This window comes from Callithrix jacchus, chromosome 22, assembly GCF_049354715.1.
Source record: "Callithrix jacchus isolate 240 chromosome 22, calJac240_pri, whole genome shotgun sequence".
Taxonomy (NCBI): Eukaryota; Metazoa; Chordata; class Mammalia; order Primates; family Cebidae; genus Callithrix; species Callithrix jacchus.
The window spans coordinates 47,429,016-47,450,344 of NC_133523.1; the positions used below are offsets into that span (position 1 = coordinate 47,429,016).

The 21,329-nt window shown below is 49.7% G+C and overlaps 1 protein-coding gene across 2 annotated transcripts; it reads right to left on the reverse strand.

Annotated features, from left to right (window-relative positions):
• Positions 1–9,346: 9,346 nt before the first annotated feature.
• Positions 9,347–15,972, reverse strand: LOC100410192 (leukocyte immunoglobulin-like receptor subfamily A member 3). 2 transcript variants are annotated; one of them, XM_054250088.2, is made up of 13 exons: positions 15,823–15,972; positions 15,343–15,424; positions 15,147–15,182; positions 14,676–14,960; positions 14,234–14,530; positions 13,716–14,012; positions 13,174–13,476; positions 12,807–12,857; positions 11,764–11,886; positions 11,372–11,447; positions 11,255–11,292; positions 10,965–11,017; positions 9,347–9,845 (listed from the first exon to the last, which is right to left on the reverse strand). In XM_054250088.2, the coding sequence occupies exons 2-13, from the start codon at positions 15,374–15,376 to the stop codon at positions 9,699–9,701; spliced, it is 1,740 nt and encodes a 579-aa protein (XP_054106063.2). In that variant the 5' UTR covers positions 15,377–15,424; positions 15,823–15,972; the 3' UTR covers positions 9,347–9,698. The 2 variants fall into 2 exon arrangements, 1 of the variants encoding a protein (XP_054106063.2); XR_008478639.2 differs by lacking the exon at positions 9,347–9,845 and having other exon boundaries at positions 11,372–11,499.
• Positions 15,973–21,329: the final 5,357 nt, after the last annotated feature.

Here is a 21,329-nt window from a genome sequence, read left to right on the forward strand (position 1 = left end):
AAAGAAAATGTGATATATCCGTAGAATGGAATATCATTCAGTCATATAAAGGAACAAAGACCAGTTACATGCTATAACATGCATAGACCGTGAAAACATTACGCTAAGTGGAATTGGATTTTTGCCGTTGTTGTTGTTAATGTGGTTAATTTATTTTTATTTTTATTTTTTGAGATGCAGTTTTGCTGTTCTTACCCAGGCTGGAGTGCAATGGCACGATCTCTGCTCACCACAACCTCCGCCTCCTGGGTTCAGGCAGTTCTGCCTCAGCCTCCTGAGTAGCTGGGACTCCAGGCGCACACCACCATGCCCAGCTAATTTTTGTATTTTTAGTAGAGACGGGGTTTCACCTTGTTGACCAAGATAGTCTGGATCTCTTGACCTCATGATCCACCGGCCTCGGCAGGGGAAGGTGGCCTCCCTGCAGAGACTGGTGAGACAGACCCCAGTGAAGGCAGAGGCTGTGGTGGGTTGGGAGTGGGGGCAGCTTTGGGAGTGCAGATCCAGGACAGAAAAGCAGTGAGGATCTGTGCCCTACCCTCACCCCAAGCCTTGGGACCTGAAGACCTCTCCTGTTGCTTGTTTGGGAACTTGATCAGGACCCTCCAGGGCTGCTTCCTCCTCACCACCTCTGTGGTGTTTGGAACTATGGCTTGCGACACACCCGATAGCACCTCCCATCATTTTACTTGGGAGTCCGGATCCAACCAGTATGCATTCCATGATTCTCATGCCTTTGCATCCTCCTGGCTTAGCTTCCACTTAGGAGAACATACAATGTTTTGTTGTCCATTCCTGAGTTATTTAACTTAGAATAATGGTTGCCAACTGCCTCTGGGTTGCTGCGAATGCCATTATTTTGTTCTTTATGGCTGAAGTATTCCATGGTGTGTGTGTGTGTGTGTGTGTGTGTGTATACACACACACAAACGTTCACACACACATGTTTTTCATGTGTTGGTCATTTGTATAACTTGAGAACTGTCAAAAGTCAAAAGGGGAATTGGAGTTTGAGGGAACAATTTTTTTTTTTTTTTGGCTCTTAAGGGTCTTTAATGGCTCCAGTTTGCGGTCCTTCCCCCTAACCCTGGTGGCTCTGTCTGAGGGAACAATTTTATGGCTATTTTTCAGTATGATCATCAGGTGAATATGGTTCTGTTCAGCTAGTGTTACTGTAATCCATTATCCATACTCAGGAAGGGAGACGTTTATCACAGATAGACACAAACCTGGAATGCTTTTCCCCAAAGGTGAGTAACTATAGTGTGAGCCCTGAAATTCACTGTAGGTAGGTCCTGATTTGGCACACGATATGCTTTATCCACTAATGTGATATGTCCAGGTTTTTTTTGTATGGTTTTGTTGGTGAAAGACACAATACCCTCTAATCTAAGGTATCTTCTCCAAATCCCACTGAGGCACAGGTGCAGCATTAGGGAGGGAGTCATAGAGTTTCCTGTGAGAGATTTGCCTTCTGAACCCTGGGCAGAGCCTCCCCACCTTGGGATCTCTGTGAAACTCTGGGGTCTCCTAATAGATCCGGACCAAGTTGTGAGGTGCGATTCCTCCCAGGCTATAGTCTCCCCTCGTCCTCTTTGAATTTTACCAAGACAAATCAGGGTTTTGAGTGTGGGAATCAGCATCGCCTCCCACAGCCCCTGGCTGTGCAGATGGATGCGGCTACAGTGCCTGGGTGGAGTAAATCTACTGGGAGCCTGGATTCTTCATCTTGAGGTTGGCCCATCAGCAGCCCCACAGGGAGGGGAAATGCCGTCTCTGGGAGCCTGGCTTTCATTTCCTTTTAGATGAGGCTGGGGGAAGCCACCAGGCTCTTTTCATACAATTCAGACAGAAATGGTGTCTCCCTGATTTTTTTCTGCTGTTTGCTTCATCTGTTCTCATCTCATAAAGGGTCAAGACACAGGAGCCAATAGACCCAGCACCTTTCTGAATTTGTCCTGTCTAAGTAAGGGTTACTAGGTGCTTGTTCTTCTCAGAACCTCCCCATGGGTTCCTCTCTCCTTTAGGCTGTCCATCAAAGCAGCATTGCGGGATCCTTACCAAGGCAGTCATCTCTCCAGCCCTGGAGATGCTTCTGGGAAGTTGCAGGTCCATGCTGCAGGGCAGAGTTGGATAAGCAGAGACACGTATCTCACATCTGGCTGTGAAATTCAAGTTGGGCTGCAGGTGGCAATGAGAAAAAAGGAGAAATAAAGAAATGCTCACTCTTCTTTTTATCTTTGGAGCATGGGTTTTGTTTCTTTCAGTTTCTTTTTTTTATACTTCCCTCCTCCGCCATTTTTTAATAGCGTTCACCTCCACCTCCCTTAAAAGTAACCTCTGAATCATTCCTGCCTTATCAATGTCCGCCCTATCCCTAACACTGTTTCCTTGGGCATTCTCCTGCATCTCAGTCTGGATTAAAGGGTTTGGGAACAGGTACTTAGTCTTGAGCTTCGATTTTGTGGTGGGATAGGGAATCCGTTTTATTTTCTGAATTGCTGACCTTGGTCCCTGCCTGCATGACCTTGGGCAGTAAGTCCCAACTCTGAGCTTCAGTTTCCTCATTTGCGGCCTGTTGTCATAAACCCCCTCCTGAGTGGTTTTGGGGGCCAGTTGTGCCTGGGTCATGGGAGGACCTCAGTTGTGGTACTTTTCCAGACCAGGTTAAGACCTGAGGGGTTGAAACATGAGTTGATCCTGCTGTTGGACTGCACAGTTGTGGTGAACAACTTATGTGCGCAACAGCCCACATCTGCTCCAAACACTGAGAAAAGCTACTTAACAAAGTTTCTGAAATATGTAGCCATGGTCCTATGAAGAAATGAGAAATGAAACTTCCTGACACAGGCCGGAAACCTTAAGAAGCAGCAGAGGCCAGAGCTGAGTGGCTGCTGGTGACTTGCAATGTCAAGGGGTGACTAAGGGGGAAGTTTTGATCTCTGTGTGAGATAGAAGAGAGCCCCAGGCCCAGGGACCCCACAGACAGGAAAGTGTCAGGATTTCAAATGAAGGACAGAAGCGGTGGCTTCTCCTCCTCTGTGTTTGTGGATGGCACTGGAATACCTCTACTTTTGACTCAGGTCTATGGTCAGACCTGAGCTGCCTTCTCCATGTGTGTGTGAAACAGATTCACTGCAGCATTATCAGACATCAGTGTCTGTCCCACATGTGAGTCTGAGGCTCACATTGGACCCTCCCTTGCTAAGCAAAGCCCTGAGCGGACTCATGTGACACTGGCAGGTGGAACCATCTCCCCTTTTCAAGCTGTAACTCCCAGCACAACCCTGGTAGAAATCCTGCCTGACAAATAAGGCCTGTTGGGGGCGAGTGTCTAAGAATGACAAGAAGGAGGAATCATCCTAATGATCAAAAGTGCTATGATTGGCCAGGTGCTGTGGCTCACACCTGCACTTTCCAGCACTTCGAGGCGTCAAGGCAGGCGGGTCACTTGAGGCCAGGGGTTCAAGGCCAGCCTGGGCAACATGACAAAACGTCATCTGTAAAAAAATTAGCTGGGTGTGGTGTCATGAATAGTGACCTGCAGTTCCATTTAAGTTGCTGGAAAACTCAATCCCGTGTACAACAGTTGCAAAAAATTAAAAATACCTGAGAATATACCTCAGCAAGGAGGTGAAAGATCTTTACAAGAAGAAAAAGAAAACACTGCTGAAAGAAACTGTAGATGACACAAACAAATAGAAACATATCCAGTGCTCATGCATTTCAAGAATCAATATTATGAAAATGATCATACTGCGCAAAGTAATCTTCAGATTCAATGCAATCCCCATCAAAATGGCAACATCATTTTTCATAGAATTAAAAAAAAATCCTAAAATTCATACGGAACCAAAACAGCATGAATGCCAAACCAATCCTAAGCAAAAATATCAAATGTAAATTTAATAAACTAATTCTAGGCTGAATTGTGGGTTTTGTATTTTTTATTTTTGACAGACTCTCACTGTGTCACCCAGGCTAGAGTGCAATGGCCTGATCTTCACTCACTGCAACCCCTGCCTCCTGGGTTCAAGCAATTCTCCCGTCTCAGCCTCCCAAGCATCTGGGATTATAGGTGTGTGACACCACGCCCAGCTAATTTTTGTATTTTTAGTAGAGACGTTTTCGCCATGTTGATCAGGCTGGTCTCAAACTCCTGACCTCAAGTGATCTGCCTGCCTCGGCTTCCCAAAGTGCTGAGATTACAGGCATGAGCCACTGTGTCTGGCCTGAATTGTGGGTTTTAAAATGTTATTTTTGTATTATGTAATTTTCAAGTCGTTAAAACATACAAAGAGATGTGGCCTGTAAACAAATCCTCAAATTATTTCTTCACGAAAGTGCAAATTATTTTGTCTCACATTAAATCCACTGTGTCAGGTTTCAGTAGATGCTTTCACCGTTACATGTACTTTCCCTTCTACGTATGTTTCATTATGCTTTATTTAATGTAATTCAGGACGTAGACACAGGCAGAGATTTCATGACCACATCACCAAAAGCAATTGCAACAAAAACTAAAATTGACGAATGGGATCAAATTAAACTGAAGAGCAAAAGAAGCCATCGTCAGAGCAAACACAACCTACAGTATGGGAGAACATTTTTGCAATGTGTCCATCTGACAAAGGTCTGACATCCAGAATCTACAAGGAACTTAACAAAGTTACAAGAATAAAACAACCTCATTAATAAGTGGGCAAGGGACATAAACATACATCTCAAAAGAAGACATTCATGCAGCCCAGAAACATGAAAAAAAGCTCAACATCACCGGTCATTAGAGAAATGCAAGTCAAAACCACAATGGGATACCAAGTCATACCAGTCAGAATGGCGATTATTAAAAAGCCAGGAAAAAACAGGCTGGTGAGGTTGCAGAGAAATAGCAATGCGTTTACACTGTTGGTGGGCATGTAAATTAGTTCAACCATTGTGAAAGATTCTGTGGTGATGCCTCAAAGATCTAAAGCAGAAATACCATTTGACAGAGCAATAACCTGGGTATATACTCAAAGGAATAAAAATTTTATTACAGATACATGACATGTTTATTGCAGCACTATTCATAATAGCAGACATGGAATCAGTGCAAATGCTCATCAATGACAGACTGGTTAAAGAAAATGTACATATACACCATGGAATACTATGCAGCCATAAAAAGAAACAAGATCACGCCTTTGGCCAGGCCATGGATGGAGCTGGGAGCCATTATCCTCAGCAAACCAACATAGGAACAGAAAACCAGACACTCCATGTTCTTACTTATAGGTGGGAGCTGAACAATGAGATCCTATGGACACAGGGAGGGGAACTACACACACTGAGGCCCATTGGAGGAGGGCAGGGCCGGAAAGGGAAAGCATTAGGATAAACAGCTAATGCGTGCTGGGCTTAATACGTAGGTGATGGACTGATACATGTAGCAAACCACCATGGCACATGTTTACTTGTGTAACAAACCTGCAGATCCTGCACATGTACCCCAGAACTTAAAATACAAATTAAAATTAATTTTTTTCACAAACTTGATAGAGAGTGAAAGGGAAAGGAAGGTATTTCCAAAGTCACAATTAAAAAAATATTTTACTGTTGTCACACTCAGTGAAAGCAATTCTAAATGATGTAATTTAGTTGGAAGAGCAAAGAATCCAAAATGTATAATGTGGCATCCTTGAGGGAGGAAAAATGGGAAAACCACATACTGAAACACACACATGTGCACATGCATCCTCAGAGTTACATACATGGATGAGTACTCAGATTGGGAAAACCACTTACTGAAACACACACACACGTGCACATGCACCCTTCTAGATACATACATGGGTGAGTACTCAGAATGGGAAAACCACTTACTGAAACACACACACACACGCACACATGGGTGAGTACTCAGAGTTCAGCTAATGTGTACTGTTTTCTCTACAGGGAGAGGAGAAATGAATCCTTTTTCAAAAATATAGAATCATTTTTATAACTTAGTCATCGTGAATAGTGCTGCATGAACTTAGGAGTGTGGACATCTCTTCTGTGTGCCGATTTTATTTCTTCTGGGTATATACAAAGTGAGACTTCTGGATTATATGGTGGTCGCACTTTTAGTTTTTCGAGGAGCTTCCATACTGTTTTCCAAAATGGCTGTATTAACTTACATGTCCACCAATGGTGTGCAAGGATTTTCTTTTCTCCCCATCCTCACCAACACTTACCTTTCATCATTTTGAAACTAGCCAGTCTAACAGCTGTGAGGTGATATTTCACTGCAAAATTTTACTTTTACACATATATGTGTATACATATGTGTACATATACACACATGCATACATGTACATATATACATATGTATGTATATGTATGTATATATACAGTTGGATGCATATGTATGTATGCATACATTTGGATGTACACATATACGTGTATACATACATACATACATACATATAAACTTCGATAAGCTATAACCTGACATCTGTTAGGATGGTTACTATGAAAAAGAGTAGTCTGGGCACGTGGTTCATGCCTGTAATCCCAGCACTTTGGGAGGCTGAAGCGGGTGGATCTCCTGAGGTCAGGAGTTTGAGACTAGCCTGACCAACAAGGTGAAACCCTGTCTCTACTAAAAATACCAAAAAATTAGCTGGATGTGGTGGCAGGCACCTGTAGTCCCAGCTACTCAGGAGGCTGAGACAGGAGAATTGCTTGAACCCAGGAGGCAGAGGTTGCAGTGAGATGAGATCATACCACTGCACTCCAGCCTGGGTGGTGGAGCGAGACACCATCTCAAAAAAAGAAGAAGAAAAAAAGAGTAGAATAAGAAGTGTTGATGAGAATGTGGAAAAAATAGAACCATTGCACTCTGCTAGTGGTAATGTAAGTGAGTACAATGATCACAAAAATGCTAGATGTTTTTCAGAAGTTAATGATTAGAACTGCTGTATGTTTCAACAACGTCACTGCTGGATGTGTACCTTAAGGAATTGAAATCAGAACGTCAAAGAGATGCCCACACTCCCATGCTCACTATAGCATCAGCCACAATAACCAAGACATGGAACCCACCCAAGTGTCCCTCAGCAGGTGAATGGATACAGAAAATGAAGTGCCCAGTATATACACAGCAAAAAACAATTCAGCCTTCTAGAAGAAGGAAATTGTTTCATTTGTGACAACGTGGTTGAGCCTAGGGGACATCACGCTAGGTGGAATAAAGAAGGCATAGGAAGTCACCTACTGCATGATGTCACTTATGTGTGGAATGCACCAGGACAACTCATGGAAGTGGTGTGGAAGGCGGTTCCCGGGAGCTGGGCTGGGTGGAATCAGAGAGCTGTATTGGAGGAGACCACATTTCAGTTACATAGGAGCGAGTTCAGCAATCTTTGTTGCAATGCGGTGATTACAGTTACTAACAATGGATTGTGTATGTGAAAACTGGTGGGAAAGTAGATTTTAAATGTTCTCTTAACAAAAAGATAACTATGTGACGTTACAGATAAGTTAATTAGCTTGACCTAGGGACTGCACAGGGTACTCAGGTATTAAAATATCATGTTGTACACCCTGAACATGTAGAATTTTTTATTGCCAAATAAAGTAAAACATTAAAATAAAAATATTATTTTGAAACAAACTGTATATTTTAAAACATACCTTTTATATGATGGAAAATTCAATTTTATATGTGATGACTTCTTTTTTTGAAAATTTTTTGAGACAGAGTTTGTCTGTGTCACCCAGGCTGCAGTGCAGAGCACAATCTCAGCTCACTGCAACCTCCATCTCCTGGGTGCAAGTGATTCTCCTGCCTCTGCCTCCCAAGTAGCTGGGATTGCAGCGTGCACCACCACATCTGCCTAATTTTTGTATTTTTAGTAGAGACGGGTTGCCATCTTGGCCAGGCTGGTCTTGAACTCCTGGCCTCCAGTAATCTGCCGCCTCTGCCTCCCAAAATGTGGGGATTACAGACGTGAGCAACTGCACATTGCCTCCTTTTCTATTCTCAAGAAACATTTGTGATGCTCTGAGTATGTCTGTGTGTTTCATTCGTGTGTCAATATTTATAAGAAATCACTGATGAAGCTTCCCTAAATAATATTTATAAGAAATCACCAAAACAAAACAAAAACACCAGTGAGCTTCCACCATTTCTCTCCTAGGTCTGGAGTGTTTCACCTCAGCATAGGTCACTGCCTAGGGTCTGAATCGTGTGGACTCTGCTGGAGAGAGCTCCTGTGCCTTCCAGAGTCCCTGAGAACTGGAGCTTATACCATGAGAACATTTTATTAACGTGTGTGTGTGTGTGTGTGTATATATGTGAAAAACACACAACTAAAATGATTCAGATTCTCTGTTTACTCTTACATTCAGTAAGTAATCTACAGTTTTGAATATTTTGTCTGTGTAATCTGCATTTTCTAGTAGATTGGCATATTGGCATAGGCCTGCAGCCTGTGTGGTTTTGTTTTGAGACGGAGTCTCACTCTGTCACCCAGGCTACAGTGCAATGGCGCAATCTTGGCTCTTGGCTCCCTGCAACTTTTGCCTCCCAGGTTCAAGCGATTCTCCTGCCTCGGCCTCCTGAGTAGCTGGGATTACAAGTGCCTGCAACTGCGTCCGGTTAATTTCTGTATTTTTGGTAGAGACAGGGTCTCACCATCTTGGCCAGAGTGGTCTTGAACTCCTGACCTCATGATCTACCCACCTTGGCCTCCCAAAGTGCTGGCATTATAGGCGTGAACAACCGTGCCCGACCTGCAGCCCGTTCTGTTGTTAGTTTTTGAAAATGTGTGTAGGATCTGTAGGGCTGTCTGCTCTTCCTTTTGCTTGCTCATTGTAGCTAGGATTCATGAGTGTAATTAATGTTTTCAACAATGAGCTTCACTGCCTTTGTTGAATTTTCAAGTTTTGTTTTTTCCTAATGAGAAACTCCTCTTATTTTGTTTATTTATTTTTTTTGAGACGGAGTTTCGCTCTTGTTACCCAGGCTGGAGTGCAATGGCATGATCTCGGCTCACTGCAACCTCCGTCTCCTGGGTTCAGGCAATTCTCCTGCCTCAGCCTCCTGAGTAGCTGGGATTACAGGCACGCGCCACCATGTCCAGCTAATTTTTTGTATTTTTAGTAGAGACGGGGTTTCACCACGTTGACCAGGATGGTCTCGATCTCTTGACCTCGTGATCCACCAGCCTCGGCCTCCCAAAGTGCTGGGATTACAGGCTTGAGCCACCGCGCCCGGCCCGAAACTCCTGTTGTTATTATTCCCTTCCTTACACCTTCATTTGGAATAATTTATTCTTCTTCTAAATTCCTGATTTGAAAGCCAAGATCATTCATTTCCTAGGTTTTTTTCTCTTCTACTTTATTCGGTTGTGGTTTTTAGTCTTCCAATTTCATTTCGTGTGTAATATTTATATTGTGACAAGTTTAAAGCACATTCTGACTTCTGTTTTAGTTTTCTCAATTAACTCATTAATTATTGAGAAGTCTGTTGCTTTAACTAAAAAATGTAGAGATATTAGTTATTTAGACTGCAGAAATCAAGTGAGTCCCAACATCTCCAGAATGTCCTGGTGGTCTGTGTTAGGGGTCCAGGCTGGCTGGGGTTCATTGGTGTCCACTGGGGGCAGCTTACGTGCCTTCTGGAGTCCCTGAGTCTCCTTTCGTTGTGTGGGGTCTGGGTCCTTCGTAGGCTAGTGGATGGCCAGAGTGGAGTAGACACTGGGCTCAGCTGGAGGGGCCCCTTCCTGGAATGAAGGGGGCTCAGTTGCCTTCCGACTGAGGGTCAAGGTGTCCAGCTGGGCGTAGGTCACTTCCTGGGGGGTTTCAGATGCAGCAGCCTGCAGTGGGGGCGGAGAGTGAGAGGGAAGGAACATGCTGGAAGGTGGGTGAGGCCTGGGGGCCTGGAGAGGAAAGTATCTACCTGACTGTCCATCTGCCTGTCCTCTTCTGCCTGTTTGTGCTATGTGTCCAGGAATTTCCTGGACAGGGGGGAAGCAGGGGAGTCCATTTCTCTCTTAGGTCTGGAATGTTTCACCTCAGCATAGGTCTTCGCCTGGGGGTCTTCATCATATGGGCTCTGCTCGAGACAGACAGTGGTGGGAGGTGTCCTTGAGTCCCCCTGACCTCCTCGAGTCAGTTTTCCCACTGTTCCCTGAGTGATCCCATTACATCCCTTTCCTGATGGAATCTCAGGGCGCCCTAAGGCTGTGGAGGGTCTGGCTACTCCCTTCCTGCGGTTCTGGCCTCTCCTCCTCACTCTGACCTTGCCCATTTGGCTGCAGCCTCACGCCCACCTTCCCACAAGAGCTCACTGCGGCCTCGGGGCCTTGCACTGCTGTTTCCTCTACCTGCAGGGGCTCGTCCATTAGAGGATGGTGTGGCCCTCTCCGTCCAGGCTTCTCAGATGACAGCTGACCAGACAGCCCTCGCCTTACCATTCAGACTGGCCCCACTGCCCTGCACTCTCTGCCCTTTCCCTGGTTCATTTTCCTTACAGCACGTCGCACTCCTGGACACTGTGTTTATTTGCATTTTGTCTCCCACCACGAGGTGAGCTCAGGAGGGCAGGGGCGGCTTTGCTCCCTGCTGTGTCTGCAGCTCCCACGGGGAGCCCCATCCACAGGGAGCTCCTGGGAACACTCGCTGGGTGAATGAATGAAGGGAAGCCCAGGGCACCAGTGTGGTTCATTCCTCATCCTCCTGAGGCCTGGGGATCCCTCTAACAACCAGACGGCCAAACAGAGGACGAGGAGCAGGAAGGGGACCCAGGAGTAGGCCCACGATGTCCCAGGACACCAGGAGAGAGTGAGGTCACAGCAGGCGGGAGGCAGCGTGCTGGACATGGAGGGTCCACCCTGGATGGTGCTGAGAGCCAGGGAAGGAGGACAGAGAAGTCCTGCTGGATTAGATCCGGCACCAGGAGGCCTTTGGTGCCCAGGACAGGGGCGGGGTCTCACCTGAGTGTCCAGCTCCACCTCGTCCTCAGGCTGTGTGTCCTTCACGGCAGCATCTGCTGGGCAGAGCAAGGGGATTGTCTCCTGGGAAGTTTCCCTGGGATGTCTCAGCCCCGCCAGCCCCTGCCCAGCTCCCAGATGGGGCAGCTGAGATCCAGGGAGGGGTTGTGATGTCCCAAGGTCCCACACCCTGAGCCCCAGACCCCTTCCAGCCTCTGCCCTTTCCTCATTGCGATGGAAACTGTGGGTCCCCATCTCCCTCCTGGCTGGGGTCACCTCTTCCTGTCACTCACAGAGAGTTTCTTCTTGGGTGTCGGCAGCTGGGCTGGATCTGGGGGAGGACACAGGAGCTGTAGGAGCAGTGTGTGGGCTGGGGTGAGTGGGAGTCTGGGGTCTTCAGGCAGAATTACCTCCTCTGCAGGCCTCCGCCTGTGGGTTCTGGCTTCACAGCCCCTGCAGGATGTTGGAAATCAGCCTCTCTCTGGGCTGTGTGAAGAAGGACAGAGTCTCAGCCTTGGGAACATTGGAACCATCTGCCCTGCAAATGCAGCTCGAAGGTAAGGAAGGAAACCTGGACACACTCTTGCTTCCATGCTCCAAACGTCTCAAAAGATGGAGAGAGCCCAAAGGACGCTTTACATTTGTATGTGGGGACTGACACTAAGTGCTTTCTCCATTTGCCTGGTGAGAAGTGCTAGAACAGTTTCTCAAAGCTGCGTTTTCCCAGCAGTTTGGATTCCCTCTGGCTGGTGCCCTGAGCCCACCCTTGGTTGGCCCACGGGGTCCCCCCTTCTATACTCACCTGATGTCCAGTGTTTGCCCTGACGCTGATGTCGGAGGACGAGGAAGAGGAGGAGGAGGAGGAAGAGCAGCAGGATGAAGGTCACTGAGACCCCGGTCACAACCCCCAGGTTCCTTCCCAGACCTTGAGCATGAGGACGTCAGGAATGGGGTGGTGTTACTGATTGAGCGCCTACTGTGTGCAGGTGACTGCTCGGCCTCTTATTCACCACCTTCAACCCCCACTACAGTCGAGCAGCGCGGAATTGACACATCCACCCCACCCACTTTACAGACAAAAAACTGAGGCTCAGAGAGGGGAGTCGCCTGCCCCAGGCCCCCCAGCTAGGCAGCAGCAGAGCTGGGAAGGGAACCTGGGAGTTTGATCTGCTGAGAGCCAGGGAAGGAGGACAGCCCTTGTTCCCTGCACCTGAGCTGAGCCCTGGAGCTGCAGGGAAAGAGCGTGACCTACTGAACCAAAGCCCTGCTCCCCTCCTCTGCCCCAGGTCACCGTCACTGTCACTGCTGCAGTTGGGACAGGACAGGCTCCTGAGGAATCAGGCCTGGGAGGCTTCCCTAGGTGGCCTCCTCTCTCAGGAGGTCACAGCTGGGAGTCAGAGCTAAAAGGAACTTTCCCACCCTGCAGGCCTCTCTCCTTTACACTTGGAGAAACTGAGGCCTAGGCAGGGGAGGGGCCTGAACTGAGCCCTGCCTCCCCTGGACCCCACCCACCTCCCGCTCAGAGACCCCGACTAACCACTGTGGGGATCTGGCTCCATGGGAGTGAAAAGCTGGTCCTCAGGGACTGCTGGGTCAGGATGGGGACATGAGGATTGGGGCTGACCTGCTCCCCATGTCAGTCCGGCTGCTCCTCCCTCAGGCTGGGCCCCATCATCTCCCACTGCCTCGACCTCCTGCCCCTCACCAGCCTCAGAGCCCTGGGAGCCTGTGCCCCTGTCTGTCTCTGCCCAGCCCTCTGGAGGGAAGTCTGTGCTGAGTCCTTGAGTGGAACAGGATCCTCTGGGAGACCCGGGACTGCCCAGCTGAGAGGCCTTAGTTACTCACCAGGTGTGGGGGTGGGACCGGTGGGTGGAGGGCTGGGTCCACTGGAGGGTCCTGGGTAAGGAATGGGAGGAGGCAGAGGAGCTGGGCCTTGCCTGAAGCCTCCACCTCAAACCAAATTTCTCCACATCAGCCCTGTGGCCCTCCTGTCCCCTCCCCTACCCGCCTCTCCTCTTCATGATGCTGGCGATGCTGCTGAGGGTGGGTGTGCCTGGGAGGGCCCCATTGTCCTCCTTCCCTCTGAGGCCTGAGGCCGCTCTGGCTGAGCCTCCTTCAGACCCCGCTCCCTCCATCCCAGCCCAGAGCTCTCCTGGGGGCAGGGCCTGAGCTGAGCCTTTGAGCTCAGAGAGGACATGGTCAGGGCCCTCACCTGAGACCACGAGCTCCAGGGGGTCACTGGGGTGAGACAGCAGGTAGGGGTTGGAGCTGCGTGAGCCATAGCACCTGTAGGTTCCTGCGTGGGCTGAGGTCACAGGACTCATGGGGAATTCAGCCTGGTCCTTATGAGCTTGGTGCTTTGATTTCAGATACTGGGGGTGATGGGCTGCTCCCTCCTTGGTCAGAAGGAAAGTGTCCATCGGACTCTGTGACTGACACAGCAGGGTCACGTCCTCTCCTGAAGCCACCCTGGGGCCTGGCTGCACTGAGAGGGAGGGTCTGTCAGGGATCTGTCCTGGAGAGAACAAGGATGGGTGAGGGGCTGCCCTGCCTTGTTCTGAGCTGAGAACTCCCCAGGCTTCTCTCTGGGACCCTCAGTCTCTGTCTCTGTTTTCTGAGTCTCCCCCTTCCCACCGATTGCCTGTCTCTCTCTCCCTTGGGACACCCACCCCTCATCCACCCCTCACCACTTGGGCTCCCTGGCAGGGCCTCTGCAGAGCCTGGGTCCCTGACTGAACTGGCTGGGCTCCTCACCTGAGATCAGGATATCCAGGGGGTCGCTGGGGGCCGACCACTTGGAGGAGAGGATGTGGGCACCGGAGCATCTGTACTGGCCCCCGTGGGAGACCCTCACAGGGCTCAGGGTGAAGTTGGCCTGGGAGAGCCCAGCCTGGGTCTGCCGGCCAGGGCGCTGGAGGAGGTCAGGTCCCCAGTCCTTGTACAGAGTGAACCTGTCGTAGCCGACATCAGAGCCACACTGGAGGGTCAGCCTCTCCCCAGGGGCCACGACAGGACCCGGCTGCACTGAGAGTGATGGCTTCTCAGAAACACCTGGGAAAGGTGGTCATGGTCTCCAGGAGCCGACCCTCAGGCTCCTCACAAATCCTCCCTTTCCCCGGGCCTCACCACTGCTGATCTCCCTGTGTCTCTGGCCCAGGAGCCCTGAGCCCTCTTACCCCAACATCGTCCCACCTGGAGCTATCCTGAGACTCGGCTCCTCCCCACCTGCCCGGAGACTCAGGGATCTCCAGACAATACTATGAATTTCTCACCTGGGACCAGGAGCTCCAGGAGATCACTGGGTGAAGACCACACATAGGGAAAGCTTGAGTCATAACCATAGCACCTGTACGTCCACCTGCGACTCGGGCTCACGGGGCCCACGGAGAAGATGGCCCGGGATGACCCAGGGGTACGGGGCTGGGAGCTGCATGGTGGGTGTTCATCTTCTTCCTTACACAGAATGAAGCCATGAAATGGCAACTCTGAGCCACACTGGAGGGTCACGCTTCTTCCTGGGGTCACCACAGGGCTGGGCAGGGCTGAGAGGGTGGGTTTCCTGTAGACTCCTAGGAGAAAAGGAGGCCCCGTGTTAAGTGGGGCTCACACCTCCCACATCATCCCAGGGCTGGGCTGTGAGAGGGAGATGCCCCTGAGTGCAGAGCCCCTTCCTGAGGGCAGATCCTGGGGCTGGGACCCCTGAGTGACTCTCACCTGTCACCACCAGCTCCAGGGGATCACTGGGCTTGGACCAGCCAGAGTGGCTGTAATACTGACAGCGATACTGCCCTGCGTGTTGCCAGGCGATGGACTGGATGGGGAACTGGCCCTTCTTCACAAGCTCCCGTGGGATCCATGTAATCCAGGATGCTGATGCTTTTTCTTTATATAGATGATACTCCTGGGCTTCCTGGTCCCCCTGACACCTGAGGGTCACAGGACTCCCCTGGGTGACCACAGAGCTTGGCTCAGCCCAGAGGGTGGGTGTGGGGAGGGTCCCTGGCAGGAAATCAGAGGTCAGATTCTAAGTCATTTACACCCAACCCAACAGATTCCAGCTCTCAGTCAAGGACCCTCCAGACCCCCATCAGTCAGCCCAGAACTGCTGTTCCCCTCCCCAGCTGCACGGGGTGGGCCTTGTCCCCAGTGAGGAGGAAGACCTGGGCCAGCTGGGGACGGACTCACCTGCCTGCATGTGGGTCCTGGGGCCCAGACTTAGCCCTGGAAGAGAGTTCCCTGTGAGAGATTTGCCCCTGAAGCCTGAGCAGCTCCTTCCCTCCCTGGGGTCTTTGTGAGCCCCTGGGGTCTCCTTATGGACCAGTTTGGCTGTGGGGTGAGGTCCCTCCTAGGTTAGAATCTCCCCTCCCTCTTCAAATCTCACCGAGACAGATCAGGACCATGAGGATGGGGGTCATGGCGTCTCCTCCCACTGCCCTGCTCTGCGGATGGATGAGCCCTCGGTGCTGGCAGGACAGAGAGACACAGGGTGTGGACACTTGGTGCCTTGGTTGTTCTTGTCATGGGGTTGTGTCATCTGCAGCCACACAGGAAGCAGAACTGCCCTCCACAGGAGCCTGGCTCTCATTCCTTTAGGTTTGAGGTAGGGGTGGGGGTGGGTCCAACCCCTCTGCAGACATTTCAGACTGTAATGGGGTCTTTCCTGACCCCCAGCCACTGTCTGTCTGCTTTGTCCTTATCTCACTGAGAGCCGGGATATAGCAGCAAATAGAACTGGTGCCTTCCTGTATCTGCCCTTCCAGATGAGGGTAAGCTAAGGATTCCCGTTCCTTCTCACAGCCTCCCATGAGGTCTCCCTCCCTCCTTCAGCCTGTCCATCAGCACAGCAGTGTGGGGTTCTTACTTAGGCAGTTGTCTCTTCAGCCCTGGACATGCTTCAGGGAAGATGCAGGTCCATGCTCCAGGCAGGCTCAGATCAGCAGAGACGCATCTCACATCTGTCTGTGTAGTCCAGGCAGAGCTGTGTGTGGCTGTGGGCACAGAACAGAAATGCAGGGAAACAGGGGAAGGAAAGTTGGCTTCTTTCTTGGAACCGGATTTTGGGTTTCCTTTCAACCAAATAGTTCCCATCTCAACTTCCCCTTTTTAAAAATGAGTCATCTCATCCTTGTAACTGTGGCTTGCCTATTGGGTGTCTGCAGTGAGGGGCTTGGGGTCATGAAGTTTAACCTGAGAGTTTCAGGAATTTTGTTCAGGGCAGGGCTTGTTTCTACATCATCAGCAAAAGGGTTAAATTTTCAGTGTTTTCTAGAAATAACGTAAGGTGCTTTATCAGTAGCTGGGAATGCTCAAGACCTCAGCTTGGATTCAAGCCTGCAGTGAAAACATACATCTGTCCAGCCCACAGAGTGGCCGTGGCGCTTTGTCTTTCTCTCTCTCAGAACAAAGAAAGAAGTTTAGGAAACTGTTCCACCATGGAGAGACTGTGGCTCCCTCTCTTCCATGTTTGTGGACAGGCCCTGAAATAGCTCAGCTCAGTGAGCCAGGCCACACTCAGCTCTGAGCCACCTTTCCCGGGTGCACATAACACAGACACACTTTATCGCTGTTGGACCGGGCATCTCCCACTCCTGAGTGTGAGGCTCACAAGGGCCCCGCTGTGCCGCGCACAACACGGAGCCGATTCTAAGCTTGGGAGAGTGGACACTGCCGGGCAGGAGCAGCTACAGCAATGCCCTCATCAGTTCTCATTCCTGAGACAGCCCTGAGAAGCCCTAAGGAAGATCAGGTGTGTGAGAGAAAACCACCCCAGAGGAGTAACAATCAAAGAGTTCATTAGAGAAAATACAGGCGATTACAGAAATGAATTAGGAAACCATAGTGACGTGAAAATAGTGAATGACATCAACAAATTTAGAAATAATTTCATCCAGAACAAGACACAGCTAAAATGATAAATATCATATTGGTGCTGAGTATTTATTCTCTTTTTCAGAAGCCATCACAGAAACCCTAGAAATGAAAAAAAAAGAAAAGAAAATTAATGTGCGCAGAAATAGAATGAGAAGAGTAAACAGACATCGCTCTGTCACAATTTCAGAGCGAAGGAAAGGAGTATGTTAGTAAACACTTGCAGAGAAAATAGTTGACATTTGTACAGAAATGAAGAAAGAACATGAACTCAATGTGCACAAATTCATCAATGAAATGAACGTCTTAACTATGTAGAGTGAAGGGCATCTAGAATAAACAACAGTAATTTAAAAACCAATGAAAAAACGAAATTTATTCTCAAATAATGCCAATCTCATGAGGACTGGATTTCCAAAGAGTATGAAGTGCTGAAAAAATGCCTGTGGGTTCAGGCTCATGTTGGCTGAATGGAAGCAGGTGGTGTGTGCCGTTCTCATAGAGAGGAACCAAAATGGTGAGGAAATACCAACACATTAAGCGGATGTTCTAAGAGAGGATGCTGGGGTGCACCAGAGAACCCCAGAAAGCAGAGGGACACAGAAAGCAGAGAAGAGATGAGCTGAGAGCCAGGAGAGGCTCCTAACACAAGGAAGGGGTGAGTAAGGGGCTCCCTGAAAAGGAGAAGGGGTGAGAGGCCCCCTAACATGGGGAAGAGGTGAATGAGAGCCCCTGGCATCCACCCCTCTGCTGTGGACTCTTACAATCCTGCTCACAGGAGAGTACCTGCCCCTCTGGGCCTCCAGGGGCACACAGGTTGCTCCTAGAGAGTGTGCTGAGGCCCCACTGGAGCCACATGGAATCCCATAGGCTTTCCATCCCTGAGCAACCTGGCTCCAGCTGCCCCTGCCTTTCCATGGAGGGAGGAGGCCAGGCACTTCCACAGACCTCAGAATAAATATGACAACTGGGGTACAGAGCAGCCAAGGTGAGCACCCCACAGCTCCCCATCTCTGTTGCTTCCTGCTAAATGGGGCTTCCTTCCTGCTAAATGGGGCTTGCCAGCTTCAGGGCCCCAGTGCACCCATCCTGTCCCCACCTGAACACTGTGGCCCTGGCTGGGTGCCCTCTCAAAGCCCAATGCTCAGAGGCTCCTGACAAGCCCTATGCAGTCACTGCCACCTCTGCCTCGGCCCCTACAGCCCCAGGCCCAGGGAAAGTATGAGGAGACCTGGCACTTTTGTGTGTCCCCAGAGCAAGACCAAGTGCTACCTCTTCAGGAGGGAAGTGTGAGCGGGCCCTGTGCCCACACCTGCCAGTCTCCAGTGCCCCAGCCGAGGGTCCCTGCCCTCCCCAGGGACAGGCCCACAGCACAGCTGCCCGGCCCTCACCTGGACATTTCAGCGGTAGCCCCCTTCTGATAGCCCAGTTTCCACAGGCCTGTGATCTGCCCCCAGGCTCTACCACCTGAGCATTCTGCCTGCCCCACCTGAGAGTTCTGCCAGTGACCTGGAACCTGGCCCATCCCTCCTCATCACAGCCGGCACCTGAAACCTCAGGGCATTTCACCAGGAGTTGGCCCAGCCACCCCATCAGAACGGGTGCCTGCACTCATCATTGGGATATTTGTGGGTAAGCCAGGGGTTCTGGCTCTGCCCAGCTGTGTTTCCTCACCCCGCGGAACAGGAAGCTCAGGGCTCCAGGCACCCCATAGTCCAGCCCTTCACCTGAAACAACGGACAGCACCTCACAGGAAGCAGACAGGTCCACACCCACCTGCTTGTGCAGAGGCTGGCTCTTCCCCTTAAGCACCAGCTCCCGGCCTGCAATTTGAACCGCACAGCCCAACACAAACCCTGCTGCAGAAGCGCCCAAGACTATGGAAAAAGTCAAAAGACCCTTCCCAACATGCTCTACAGTCACACTCCCTGTGGGGCTGGGGGAAATGTGCAAAGGAACCCCATCCCGGTGAAATAAAATCCAAAGAGAATGAGTGGCAGCCTCTCCGGATGAGAAGGAATCAGTGTGAGGATTCTCATGTGTGACAAATCTGAATGTTGTGGCACCACATAAAAAGTTGGGCTTTTGAAAGTATACACATAATTGACAGACGGCTGACTACGCTAACCAATAAAAACGAGATTTAAATGAGCACAATCAGAAATGAGAAAGATGACATTACAGCCAACACAACAGAAATACAAAAGATCATCAGAGACGACCGCGAACACCTTGATGCACATCAACCAGAAAACCTAGAAGAAAATGGATGGATTCCTAGACACATACAACTTCCCAAGATTGCACAGGAAAAAATAGAAACCCTCAACAGACCAACAACAAGCAATGAAAAAGAATCAGTACTAAAACTTCTTCCAGCAAAAAAGCCCAGGAACAGATGGATTCACCGTCAAACTTCACCACATGTACGAAGAAGAGCTGGTAGCAATCACACTGAAGCTATTCCCAAATAATCAAGGAAGTGGGATTCATTCCTAGCTCATTCTATGAAACCAGTATTACCCTGATAGTAAAGTCAGACAAGGACTCAACAGAAGAATAAAACTACAGGCCAAGAAACCTGATGAACACAGATGCAAAGATCGTCAAAAAATACTAGCAAACAGAATCTAACAGTGCATCAAAAACATAATTCATCATGATCAAGTTGTCTTCCTCCCAGGATGAAAGGAGGGTTCAATACATGGAAGTCAACAAAGGGGACTCATGGCACAAACTTGAACTTAGAACACAAAGCCTATAATCATGTGAATAGGTGAAGATAAATTATTCACTAAAGTCCAACATCCCTCAACAAACTAGGCATGAAACATACCTCAAAATAAGAGCCCTACATGAAAACCCAGAGGCAACATCAAAGTGAATGGGGAGAATTGAAAATATTTTCCCAAGAAAATGGGAATGGAGGTCGGGTGCTCAGGCCTGTAATCCCAGCACTTTGGGAGGCCCAGGCAGGTGGATCACGAGGTTAAGAGATCAAGACCATCCTGGCCAACATGGTGAAACCCCATCTCTACTAAAAATACAAAAAAATTAGCTGGGAATGGTGGTGGACACCTGTGGTCCCAGCTACTGGGGAGGCTGAGGCAGGAGAGTTGCTTGAACTTGGGAGGCAGAGGTTGCAGTGGGCTGAGGTCACGCCATTGCACTCCAGCCCGGCACCTGGTGATGGAGTGAGACTCTGCCTCAAAAAAAAAGAAAATGGGAATGGAATCCTCCCTAGCCCCTGGGGTCTCCTACTGCACCAGGGCCTACCTGCAGGGCAGAGTCCCCCTCATGTTAGAATTCCCCTCGTCAGATCTCAGTGAAGTGGGCCATGGACATGGGTGTGAGAGTCATGGGGTCTCCTGCTACTGGCCCTGGCTGTGCAGATGAAAGAGACCATGGTGTCCACAGAACACACAGGGTGTGGGCACACAGAGCCATGATCCCCTGCTTACAGGATTTTTCCATAAGCATCTCCATGGGTAGCAAACCATCCCCCCCACAACCACAAGCCTGGCTCTTGTTTTCCCAGGGCTTGGGCTGAGACAGGCACCAGGTTTTCTGCTGATATTTCAGACAAACATGGGATCTCCCTGATCTCCTTTCACTGTCTGCCGGACCTGTCCTCATCTCATTTATGGCCAGTAGGTAGCTGCAAATGGATGTGGTTCCTTCCTGAGTTGGTCCCTTCCAGGTGAAGGCAATGGAGGACTCTTCCTTCCTCTCAGCACCTTCCCGTGGGGTCTCACTTTCTCCTTCAGCTCATCCATAAGCATATCCTTGTGGGGTTCCTGCCACAGCCAGTCCTCTCAGCAGCCCTGGGGGGGCTTCAGGGAAGATGCAAATTCAGGCTGCAGGGCAGACTCAGATCAGCAGAGACTCACCTCACATCTGTCTGTGCAGTTTCATTTGTGCTTCATTGCTGCAATGAGCAAAAGAGGAAATATAGGGAAATAGGGAAGAATCATGACTCTTTTCCCAGAACTGGAATGTGGGTTTTCTTTATGCAAAAATGTTCCCTTCACGAACTTCTCCTTAGTCGTCACCACAGCCTCCACCTCCATCTCCCTGGAAACTTTGACCTGATTCTGCCTTCTTGGTGCCCCCGTTTACTTTCAAACACTCCTATTCTCATATTTTGCTCCTGTGTTCTGGTTTTGGGACAATACATGGGTTTAGCACTCTGATTTGAAGGGAAGTCTCATCTTCATTTAAATATTCATGTCACACCTCCTGCCCGTGTGACCGTGGCCGTAACCTTTCATTTCTGAGCCTGAGTTTCCTCATTTGAAGCCTGTCATGAACTCCATTCATCACAGGGGAGCTGGGTCATTGGTGTCTGGGAGCTGCATGGGGCTCAGCCATGGGTGATTTCCAGAGCAGGTGAAGACATGAGGGGCGGGGACATGAAGGGATGCTGGAGTCCATGCTCAAGGCCTGTGACTGATGTTTCCACTCAGGATCCCCTCTTCGTTCCTACCCTTGAGAGATGTT